The sequence below is a fragment of the Takifugu flavidus genome, chromosome 4 (genome assembly GCF_003711565.1).
Source record: "Takifugu flavidus isolate HTHZ2018 chromosome 4, ASM371156v2, whole genome shotgun sequence".
NCBI classification, from domain to species: domain Eukaryota; kingdom Metazoa; phylum Chordata; class Actinopteri; order Tetraodontiformes; family Tetraodontidae; genus Takifugu; species Takifugu flavidus.
Genome location: NC_079523.1, coordinates 10,334,760 through 10,346,582, shown reverse-complemented (window position 1 = coordinate 10,346,582; position 11,823 = coordinate 10,334,760). Strand labels below are relative to the sequence as shown.

The 11,823-nt window shown below is 48.1% G+C and overlaps 2 protein-coding genes across 3 annotated transcripts; both read left to right on the top strand.

Moving 5' to 3' along the window:
- Positions 1 to 2,236: 2,236 nt before the first annotated feature.
- On the top strand, positions 2,237 to 6,230 carry cdkn1a (cyclin dependent kinase inhibitor 1A). 2 transcript variants are annotated; one of them, XM_057030798.1, is made up of 3 exons: positions 2,237 to 2,570; positions 4,285 to 4,720; positions 4,797 to 6,230. In XM_057030798.1, the coding sequence occupies exons 1-3, from the start codon at positions 2,484 to 2,486 to the stop codon at positions 4,850 to 4,852; spliced, it is 579 nt and encodes a 192-aa protein (XP_056886778.1). In that variant the 5' UTR covers positions 2,237 to 2,483; the 3' UTR covers positions 4,853 to 6,230. The 2 variants fall into 2 exon arrangements, with proteins under 2 accessions (XP_056886778.1, XP_056886779.1); XM_057030799.1 differs by lacking the exon at positions 2,237 to 2,570 and adding an exon at positions 3,885 to 4,033.
- Positions 6,231 to 7,113: 883 nt separating this feature from the next.
- tmcc2 (transmembrane and coiled-coil domain family 2) lies at positions 7,114 to 11,634 on the top strand. Its single transcript, XM_057029335.1, has 5 exons — positions 7,114 to 7,412; positions 8,875 to 9,270; positions 9,359 to 9,993; positions 10,596 to 10,731; positions 10,825 to 11,634. The coding sequence occupies exons 1-5, from the start codon at positions 7,410 to 7,412 to the stop codon at positions 11,122 to 11,124; spliced, it is 1,470 nt and encodes a 489-aa protein (XP_056885315.1). The 5' UTR covers positions 7,114 to 7,409; the 3' UTR covers positions 11,125 to 11,634.
- The last annotated feature ends 189 nt before the right edge of the window (positions 11,635 to 11,823 follow it).

Genomic DNA, 11,823 nt, shown 5'->3' with positions numbered 1-11,823 from the left:
AGTTCAACAATTCCACATAGACACTGCAGATAAGGGAGAAGTAATCAAATAATGGTGTCCGTGTGGCTAAGTTGCCGCCCCATTATTGGGCTGCTTCTTTCACGTTTAAGGGTGAAATGGCATTGTTTAATACGCTTTTAAGACTCAGTGTCTCACTGCACGTCCTAATTTAGTTTCCACGAACATTTTATAGCACCCGGTTTTCTCCCATTGTCCAATTGCTTTCCTCGGTCACGCCCCCGCAGGCCCACGGCAGCCTTTTCACGCACACGGTCCACGTGAAATGGGCTGAACACGGCCCACAGTCGCTCGAATTTGCGCGCGCTTTTCCACGTGTTACTCAAGCCCCGTGACATTGGCGTAATGATGACTCAGCGTTTCCATGGCGACGGCTCTCACGCTGAAGGAACCCGCGGAAATCCACTCGGAAAGCTGTGGAATTTCCACCCACTGTTATGTAACACACTCTCTACACTCCACGTACAGATTATGAGACATGGCTTTGCTCTCAAATGAAGCGTTTGCTGGGACTAATTTAAGAGACGCGTTAAGTTAAAATGAATGAGGACGTATTTACTACAGTTTATAACACTTTACAGCATGCTTGATTTAACACAGTTGCGATAAGTTAGGCTATTAAATGAATATATTTTACTTTTTTTGAGAGCACTGAAACTACAGTGTTGAAATTTTGGTTTAAGAAATGCAAGAAGTGTCCTTTGGTAAAGTTCATATTAAGTTCACACATGCTGTCATTGTACAGTAATAGTGTAACACAGATGGGATCATGAAGCTACAGAAAGAATGGTGTATAGGGTCCATGTTGGTCCAGAAACCACCTCAGCAAATCAGCCCTAGCAGATTATTTTGTGATTGGAGCTGTTATTTTATAGGAGGATGTGCTGTTGTAACAAAAACCACCATGCCATGAGTTTATCTTCAACTAACTCTTTCCTGTTGAGGTTTTTTAAAGTAAGAATAAACTGAGATTTGTTGGTGTTTTTGATCAGACAATCTGCCACACCTGTGTTTCAATTTCATAAAACCGGGTTGAGTAGTGAAGTTGGATCATACGACCCTTGATGACTTTGTGTCAGTCAATGGTTAACTGAGTGAGCATCTTTGTCCTTTGCACACTTCAGTGGACAGCGCAGCCTTCGCACTGCAGACACAAAGCAGAGGCCTGCAAATGATGACACGGGTAACAATAGTGAAATAATTCTCAGACTCTCTGTACTGTGCAGCTGCCTCAGCAGAGTGATAATAAAATGTCTGCTCAGCTTCACTAATGCAGCAGCTTTTCTTAAGGTCACAGCTGCTACTGGGACGTTATCATTATCTTTTTCACCTATGTCTACATCAACGTCGCTGTCCCTGAAAATGTGAAGGAACTCATAATAAAGTAGAAGACAGCAGGGCCACTGTGGTCTCACATCGGCCAGCTGCCTTTTCTACAGCGATTGTTGTTGGCATGCTGGGAGCTACACTGTGTAGGTGGTGTGATCAGGCAGCGTGACTGAAACATTCGCTGAGATAAACAACAAGACAAGGGGAACAGTTGTGCAACATGGGTGTATGATAGAGATGGCTCACAATAGCCATGGTAATAGACAATAGGGAGATTTCAGTTGTTTTCAGTTCACTTCAATAGAATGAAGTGTTTACATTCAAATTTTATAATCTTTCACTGTCTCATCAGCTTAGGTTGGATGGGACCATCAGTCATCTTTACAAAGGCTGCGGCAATAAAATGTACTAAACTGGGGCTGCAGGGAGCCATTAGAATTAGAAAGGTCTGAAGGCATGACTGAGACAGGCACAAATAAAAATTAAAAGCCATTTCCAGTAACTCGTACTTGCATTATCATCAGTAGAATACATTTGTAATAAGCAGATTTAATCATGAAATAAAAGTTGCGGTCATGCTGTTATAGCATTTTTAAAAAGCCTAATTTAGGTTAAAATTTACCGTCACAATTCGTGCCTCATGCCAAAAATTCCAATTCATTTGGAATACATTTTAAACAAAAACAGATTTTTTGGCTTTGCCACTGTCATTTTATTATTGCAAATTCCTATTTTTCCTGACTTGTAACGTTGTTGCCATGACGGTAATTTGGACAAACAGGAACTAAACCGGATCTACGGCGGCATGTGGAATGTACATCCGGGATATTTGCCCGGTCCTCGTTCTGTCATGCGCACTGGGTCACATCGTGGACGACGAGTCTGAGAGACGATGAGATGAGAGATGGGCCAAACTTTCACGTGTTCTCGTGTGTTTATCGGGGGGAAGTCCACGTGTGAGAGCCGCGAGACTCCGCCTCGGCACGAGAGGAGTGACCCAGCTACACGGAGTTTATAAAATTGTAAGCCCATGAGCGTGAGAAGTAGACTTGGAGACCCTGTCAAGGAGTTTCTCTTCAAAGTTGATTTTGCCTACTTTGAGGGGCTTGAGCGATAAACACAAGCGTCGAGATTTGATGTTTACATCTTACAACTTGAAAAGAAATACTTATAACTTCATTCGGCAAAAAGCAACACTTTTCCCGGATTTGACAGCAAATTGTGTAAGTAAACTGTCAATTTTTAAAATGTGAAGTTACTGCCTTAAGTTGTTATTTAATTTAATATTTTTTCTATTATTATTTGGTACTTTATGAAACTTCACCCATCACTTATTGGAATGTGTTGTAGTCTAAAAGCAGCCAGTAAGTGAAGTCAGGACTAGTTTTATGTCGTGAAACTGTTCACATCTATCGTGCTTTCAGTTCTATTACATTTCACTGCACGTTTTATATTATTCCAAATGTGTGTCAAGCAAAATATCGGGTTCAGCTTTCAGCTGGAACCAGCCTAAAACCTTAAAAATTGCCCATGTTTACTGGAATGTATGCGCTACGTTGATGGGCGGATCGGTTCGTGAAGGGTTCCTTAGGTCGCAGTTGGGTTTGACTGGCCGGCACGAGCCGTGGGCTCACGTGGAGCGGCGTAGTAACTGGGCAGGGTCTGGGGTTGTGCCGGTCTTTCCTGCTCCCGCCACAGCCTTGAATCCACCCTCCCTCCTCCCGCATCCATGTGACGTCGCGTCCCACGAGCCGACAGGGGGCGTGGCCTGTAGGCGCGGGGTTCCGCCGTGGAAGGAAACTGAGAAGTGGGTGGAGGGGGCCCACGTTGCGTGGCTGTTGTGCACAACAGATTTGGACCCCCACCCAAAAAATATAAATAAAATAAAATAATAATAATAATAAAAAATCCTCTATAGGTGAGGATTTTTTTCCCCTGATAAGATTTATCAGAACTGTTGTTCTCAATGTCACGTTCCCGTAGTAACGCGCAGGCCCACGGTTATGTAACAGTGGGTGGAGAGAAAAATCCACGTTGAAAACACGCCTGGCGAGCTGTCACCACTGTGGCAATTTACAGAAAAAAAGCAAATGTCAGTGGAATTATCAAGAGAAAGTCTCTGATTTAACTGTAGTCAATCAGGGCCCAAAGGATGCTCAGGTCCTTTGAAAGCTGAATTATATATATTCACACGGACTCACCTAGCTATATACATCCTAAAGCATACAAATTAAATGTTTTTTATTCCAATAAATGTGGTATAGTAGGTGAAGAAAGCTTTGCTAGATCCACGTTTTCCGGCTTTTTTCCCTGAAAGTATGTGACAATCGTACTGATTCTGTAGCTGACATCAAAGTACTTGGACTTTCGAGCATTGGGATCATTTTCATAAAGACAGAAACTTAAACTGTTGCTTCAGATGTCGTCACTTGCCCGGTGAATACGCTGTTGCTCGGTGGCGTCACATCGCCACCTATCGGCGCCCGTGTGTTCCTGCATCTCTAATCCTGGACCGGGAACTTGTCCGCACATGCCTGTCTGAGACTATGTCCTGACATGTCCCAGTGACTCACAGAGGCGGGCTCAGTGAGTCACGGCTCGGCCAGTACTTGTATTTAAAGAGCTCCCCAGTAGCACCAGTCTGAGATGTTCTTCACAGTCTGGAGCATATACCATTAGAGAAATGGTAAGATTAATTTCTACAGATGTTAAATTCTATCCTATATTTTCGGAACGATTGCAGCTACGAAAGGCTTCCCACATTTTAATCTGATTGTTGGAGGTTGTGACAGCCGTTGTTATCTGCTGTTATCTGGAATTAAATTTTCAGGAACTATTGATAATGGGCATATACTGTTTAATTAATGATTTTTAAATCATCAGTCATGTTCAGCAGAATGTGAAACTGATTCTTTTCTGTCTCTCCTTCTCCTACAGTGCAGAATTATGGCCAGCCACAAGCGCATCCTGGGCACCCTGGGGAACGGCCCTGTCCGACGAAACCTCTTCGGTCCAGTGGACCGGGACCAGCTTCAGGTGGAGTACCGGGCTGCCCTGAGGAAAGACCTGGAGGACGCTTCAAACCGCTGGGGCTTCGACTTCATCTCTGACAAACCCATGGAGAACAGCGACTTCCTGTGGGAAGGCATCCCAGGAAGCAAGGTGCCGCTGCTCTACAGATCCTCCACGCCCACCCCGCCGCAACCGCAGAGGGCGGCCGAGCCCAAAGTCAGCAGGGTCTCGGCATCGTCTAACGGGAAGGAGAACATCCCGTGTTCACCGGAGACATGCCCGTTGGACATGGGGAGCCTGGAGAAGACGCCAGAGAAGAGGGAGAGCACGGGGCTGAAGAGGAAACAGACCAACATTACAGGTACAGACAGAAGCACAGCAGCACCTGCACATTCCTGCCGGTGCGCACCAGCTAAACTTCCCCTTCATCCCCACAGATTTCTACCAGGCTAAAAGACGAGTCGTTGGGATGCCCCGCAAATCCGGCGAGTGATTTTTTTTCATGAAGATTAATCCGAAAGTGCTGATATCCCAAAAGAAGCACGGGAGCGGCGCAACTCTCAGGATTACCCGCTGTGTACGGACCCTGCACGCTCACGCATTTAACCCAGCGACTCAGCACAAGGGACTTCAGCCAAACATCATTACTCTGAGGTTAATTATGGTACTGTACTCACTTTGGGGGGGTGGGATGGTGGGGTTTTTATTTCAGTGGTAAGAAGGGGACATTTGAGCAGAGAAGATTACAGATTATCTCCCAAATGGGTGGATTTATACCCATTTGGATGATGGGGATGCCAAAAATGTCGCCCGGCGTTTTCTACTGTACATTCCAGAGTGCTGAACATGCAGAAACTCCACACCTGACAAACCAGTTAGCCCCCACCGCCACCGTTTTCTCCTCTTTCTGCTCCCATCCACTATTTTTTTTTCTACAGTGTTATTTGTTATTGCAACGTTAAGGACTAGAAGCATTTTCTGTTGTTTGTCTTTTCTACGGAACAGTCTTCGTCACACTTATCCCGATGTACAGTTCATATATGATCATCATGTAATCCACAGGAATGTACTTGAAGAGATTTGAGATCTTGTAATCGCTGTCGCTTTGCTTAGTCCAACGGTTTAACGACGGAAGTCCGTCATCGTCTTGTATCTACTGATAGAAAATCCATATCTGACCTCCTGCTGGGCGTATACAGCACTTAATAATTCTGTCATGAGTGTAGCGCCACATTCTTGGAACACTTATTTAGCTATATATCAGATTTATGTAGAGTTTAATCCAGCACTACTTAGTAGCATCGTCGTTTAAAAGAGAATCACTGCAGTCTTGCACAATTATCTGATCACTGACGTATCCAGAGGAAAAGAAACAGCTTTGGGCTGCCGAGGGACAGTCCCAGGATGGGTGCCCGACCAAGCAGATGTGTGCTTAAGTAAGCTAAACCCCTTCCTTCTTATCTGAGTGAGTGCATGGTGCAATTACATCATGTTACTATCTGCCTTAAAAACAACAATCATGCCCGATCGCGACGCATCCTTTATGTCTCCTCCGGCCGATCCTGCTGCTAGGGGCGACCCGATCGGTTCCCGTGTGAGATCCCGATGACAATCCTCGACAGACACCCGCGGTTTTTATACTACAAATACTAACTGAGGCGAATTCAAGCATCACCACAAACAATGAATGCACTTCTTAGTAGATGCTTATGCACAGGTCCTGCATATTGTATTATGTTTTTTGTTTTTTTAAAAAGCTACAGATGAAAAGATCTATCCTTATTTATTTTCAGACATTATTCCTTGTTTTAATTTAGTATTTGTTTGATTATGAGAATGTTATTTTCAATAAACTGTTATAAGTTCGGGAAGTGTTTGTGTTTTTTGTGTGTGTGGTTGACGGATAATTTACATTTAATATACATTTATTATTACACTCATTTATTTACATTTACATATTTATTATCTGTGGAAAGATAATAGCCAGGATGACTGGTCATTACCCACTTACCATTGGAGTAAAAATGTCATATTAGTAACTTTCAGATGTGATTGAGGCGTTTACTGAAATGAGCTTTCTCCCAGGCGCCCCCTAGTGGTGGAAATAACCTTGTCTGGTTTGAGTACGGCCTCCGTGTTGCTTGTTCTCTTTCTGTCATCCTGCTGCTCTTCCTCCCTCACTTCTCCTCTTCCTCCTTGGCTGCCTCCTCTTGTTTTAATAGAGTTTTCATACTTAGAAATCCGTGTTGTCAGTCCGTGTGATCATTCCTTTGGTTTTATTTGAAAGATCTCCCCTCTTTGGGGTTTGCCTGTCTGACTGAATAAACCGCGGTCCTCTGACGAGGGATCAGAGCGCACGTTTGCAGTTTCACTGCGAGAAATCCCCCGCACGCTCACTACAAGTGCAATTTGAAAGCGGGCCAAACACGCCTCCAAACAGCCCCCGGTAACCCAAACACCGGAGTCGTTCTCAGGTCGGACCGGCGAATTGAGCGCGTCCCAATGTGTTCTCTGGAAGCAGATCAGCACGTCCCAACACCGGCGGTGCACTCTGGGAGCTTTGCTGGAAATAAAGGGCCCGGAGCGAGGCCCCGTTGTTGCCCCTCCCTCCCTCCCTCCCTCCACTGGCCTCGGCAGCACAGGGGCACCTGTACGCCTGCGCTAAACTCTCCCATCCCCCCCCCTCCCATTCCCAACATCATCTGTCTCTCGGTTCCCACATCCATAAGAGAGCCGGGCAGAGCTTGATTTAGACCAAGAGAGAAAGGAGGGAGAGTAGGACGGAGGGAGCGTATGACACAAAGGGGAGAGAGGGGGGAGAGGGAGGGAGCGGACCGAGGCAGTGGGAGGCTGCGGATACTGATGGCAATAACAATGGAGCATAAGGAAAGGATGGTCAGCCTGGCATCGGCTGACCGCACATATATTTGAGGAGGGGGCGCCTCTTTAGTGAGCACTGTGGGAGGAGGAGGAGGAGGAGGAGGAGGAAGAGCAGGATGGGCCTCGAACGCAGACTTGCGATGGCACTGCAAACATTGGATTAAAGCAGTATGGTAATGTTTCTGATTTCATTTCTCACTGCGCTGCTCATGTCTCATCCTCAGCTGTCCCACATCGCTCCTGCCAGCAGCCATCCGCCGTCTCTCATGCCTCGCCGCGTCCCCCGCACCGAGAGGCTGACGGGCATCTCCCCCTTGTCCTCTTGTTGTTGTTTTTTTGTTTTGTTATTTGTGCCATATCTGCTCTCCATCCTCATTGCAGCCCCGCTCCGCTGCGCCCCCCGCACCCCGCCAGCCTGTCGATCCATCCGCGCCTCGTTGTCAGCCTGTCTGCTTTTATTAAAAAAGAAAGAAAAGGAGAGAGAAACACACTCTCGGGAGTCGCCTCTGTGTTGTTTGTTTCCTGTGGTTCGCCTGTGGCCGTGTCCCCATCGCCTCCTCGGTGCAATCTGCCGCTGTGCTCCTGCAGGAGCATTAGGCTCTCTCTGCAGCATCACGGAATAATAAACCCGAAGGGATCAAAGTGTGCTAGCCTCGGTGCAGCAGATGCTGCGGCGCAGAACGCACAGGCTGCGGGAATCGGACCGAAGGCTTGTGCTCATTTCACACGATCAGGGAATAACACGCACACGCTGTAATCCTCACACTGTCCCATCTGGAGAAATTAGAGCAGCGCTATGAGACGTTTGGTGTCATGTGTCAGCCTGAGCTGGTGTTTGCGGGGTCTGATTACGCTGTTTTGACGTCGCAAAGCAGGTCGTCAGCGATCCCTCCATCTGCCAGGCTGTGATGTGGCTATAATAATAACCTGGGGATCCCCTGGTGGATCAGTGAGGCGTTAGCTCAGGGACCACTGCGTTAACAGCTTTTATTCCTGCCTCCAAGAGACCCTGTACTGGCCTCGCTGCATGCCTTGCTCAAGGGTAAACCAGCTACCGGTTGTGGTCAACTACCAACAACTCCCAAGCTTCCCTTTCCTGTACATGGATGAGTTGGGGAAGCGTCCACGGCCATGCACGGCAGGAAGGACTGTAATTATCCATCATCTAATTAATGTGTTGTGGCCGGCCAGAGGAAACAACTGGGTTTAAAGATTTACATCCCTTAATAAGGTTATCTAGGGATGTAGGCGGTGGTGGTAGCTCAGTCTGTTGGGGACTGGAGACAAAACATGTGAGGAGTTCTGGTCATAGGGGAAGGGGCCTTCAGAGCACTGCAGAGCGACCCTTGAGCAAGGCGCTAAATCCTCAAATGCTGATAAAGGGAACCGATGAACTGGCCACTCATCCACCGGTATACCCTGCCTTCGCCCGTGGGGTAGCCTCGCCGTGACCCTGAGTGGTTAAGATGGGACGAGACAGCGAGGACACCCCAATAATGAGGATACAACACTGTCGCCTCTAATCGATCGCTTCAAATGGCCTTTTTCCATATTTTGAAACACGTTTCCTCTGTTTGGGCCGTGCTGAGGCTTTAGCTTCATTACTTTCTTCTCCTTCCCCCAACACACGCACAGCTGGACAAGAGCGAGGTGTCAACCCTCGGCGTCCCCTCCGCCACCAGCCATGGAGGCTCTGACACCAACATCAGCGTCGACTGCGCGGCGGCAGCGGCGGCGGCGGCGGCCAGCGGAGCGGAGTGTCCGGGATCAGGAGAGCCGCAGAGGACCCGGGCCGCGCTGGACCACCTGCAGCAGAAGATCCTGAAGGTGACAGAGCAGATCCGCGTGGAGCAGGAGGCCCGCGACGACAACGTGGCGGAGTATCTGAAGCTGGCCCACAACGCCGACAAGCAGCAGGCGTCCCGGATCAAGCAGGTGTTTGAGAAGAAGAACCAGAAATCTGCACAGACCATCGCACACTTGCACAAGAAGTTAGAGCACTACCACAAGAAGCTGAAGGAGATCGAACAGGTGGGGGAGCGAGTCGCTCGTCGTTATGGCAACAAATATTCCTTATTCATTCATCCAGCGCTAACTTGGGTCTGATTCTCTTCTTCAGAACGGACCAGCCCGGCAGCCCAAGGATGTCCTGCGGGACATGCAGCAGGGCTTAAAGGACGTGGGCGCCAACGTTCGCGCGGGCATTAGTGGTTTTGGCGGCGGAGTGGTGGAAGGGGTCAAAGGGGGAGTCTCTGCCCTTACTCACACGGCGGTTGTTTCCAAGCCCAGGGAGATCGCCAGTCTGATACGGAACAAGTTCGGCAGCGCGGATAACATCGCTCATTTGAAGGACACGCTTGAAGACGGGGTCGGGGGCCACCCCGAGGATGTCCCAGCCGCCCGGGCCTTGAGCGGCAGCGCCACCCTCGTCTCCAGCCCAAAGTACGGCAGCGACGACGAGTGCTCCAGCGCCACTTCGGGCTCCGGGGTGGGCAGCACCTACGGTGGGGCGGTGGGGGGAGCTGCAGGAGGTGGGGGGTTGTCAGGGCCAGCCATGGGAAGTCCCAGATTTGACGGGCACCACCACCACCACCACCACCATCACATGCACAGCTCCTGGGACTCACTGCTGGAGGGCCTGCAGGAAATCAAATCCAGCCAGGGTCAGATGGAGGACGCCATCGGGGACATGAAGGGTCAGCTGCAGAGTGACTACTCCTACATGACACAGTGCCTGCAAGAGGAGAGATACAGGTACCCTCACAAGACGAACAGATCCGAGGTCCCAAACACCCCATGCAGTCACAGTTAAATTTACTCACAGTATCAAGATATATATATATATATATATATATATATATATATATATATATATATATATATGCTTATAATATATGCTGTATATATGCTTATAACATTCTAATCTATCTGTATTTATTTTTTTTCTGTCTCTTTACTCTGCATTCGCTGCTACTATAATTCAATTTCCCCACGGGGATGAATAAAGTCCATCTTAATCTTAATCTTAATCTTAAGACCTTTGGCTAGCAAACTAAGGTAACATTATTATTACCTTAGTTTTCAAGACAAAAGTAGTAATATTATTATTAGAAGTAGAAGTAGTATTCATTAATAGTTCAATAGTTATTCGAATAAGTGAAAATAATTTTGTTAACCAATGAAAATAACACATATTTTAATAATAGTGAGTCTGATGTGGGACCTCTAGTGGCGAGTTAAAGTATTGCAGTGAATACCTGTTTGTCGGGGAGTAAAAAAGCCCCCTCGTGTAGGTGATATTACCCAACACTCAAGACACAATGGCGGAGCAACATTAGTGCGACACGTGTTTTCAGGTACGAGCGACTGGAGGAGCAGCTGAACGACCTGACTGAGCTGCACCAGAACGAGATGACCAACCTCAAACAGGAACTGGCCAGCATGGAGGAGAAGGTGGCGTACCAGTCCTACGAGAGAGCGAGGGACATTCAGGTGAAGCTCAGACGCTCTCCACCTGTGCTGCTGCTGCTGATGCCAGCCCCCCCCCCCCCTGGCACCGTGCTCACCCTGTGTCTGTGCCCTCAGGAAGCCGTGGAGTCCTGCTTGACCCGCATCACCAAGCTGGAGCTGCAGCAGCAGCAGCAGCAGGTGGTCCAGCTGGAGGGCGTGGAGAACGCCAACGCCCGCGCTCTGCTGGGGAAGCTCATCAACGTCATCCTGGCCCTCATGGCCGTGCTGCTGGTCTTCGTCTCCACCTTGGCCAACTTCATCACCCCGCTGATGAAGACGCGGGCGCGGGTGGCCGCCACCGTCCTGCTCAACCTGCTGCTCTTCATCCTGTGGAAGCACTGGGACTTTGTGGAGCCGTGGCTGCTGCCCAGCTGAACCAACCGACCCCCCCACCCCCCCAGACATGGGAGAGACTCAGAAATGGAGCCGAGGGGCAAAACCCCCCCACCTTTTTCTAAATATTTATGATACAAACAGATCAACTTCGAACGTCTTTAAACTTCTCATCATGTTTGTAACCTTCATGTTGAAGCTGTGGGTGTTTCTCCCCATGAATGTGGCGTGCTCACGCATGGTCTCAAACGTGCACTCAGCAGCATCCAGTCGGCATGAGTTGACATCTCATCCATGAATGAAGCTTGTAGAACTGCAGCTCGGTTGTCAGGGACGCTCCGGACGGGCCTCGGGCTTTTAGATGCTCAGCATTTCCCTTTGGATCGGCGGCCGGTGAGCTCGGCAGGTGCGTCAACGCCAACCCACCATCGTCGCTTCCACGGCTGTAGACCCGTCCAAACTTCACTGGCATGTCAAATTGTACCGGTTTATATCCAGTTTGCAAAAAAAATGATTGATGTTTAATGACATAATAAATAATTTCATATTTTAGGTCGACTTTCGGCAACATTCTCACCCAACTAAATCCTTTATTTCAACAGATATTAATGGAAAACCAGGAGCAACCTTCTGCTGGGCTGGTGTTATTATAGTTCTAATATTTCAAGGAATATTTGTTTGGTTCACCACCATCGGATACACGCTGGGCTTCAACTTGAATGAGCATTTATTAGAAAATAA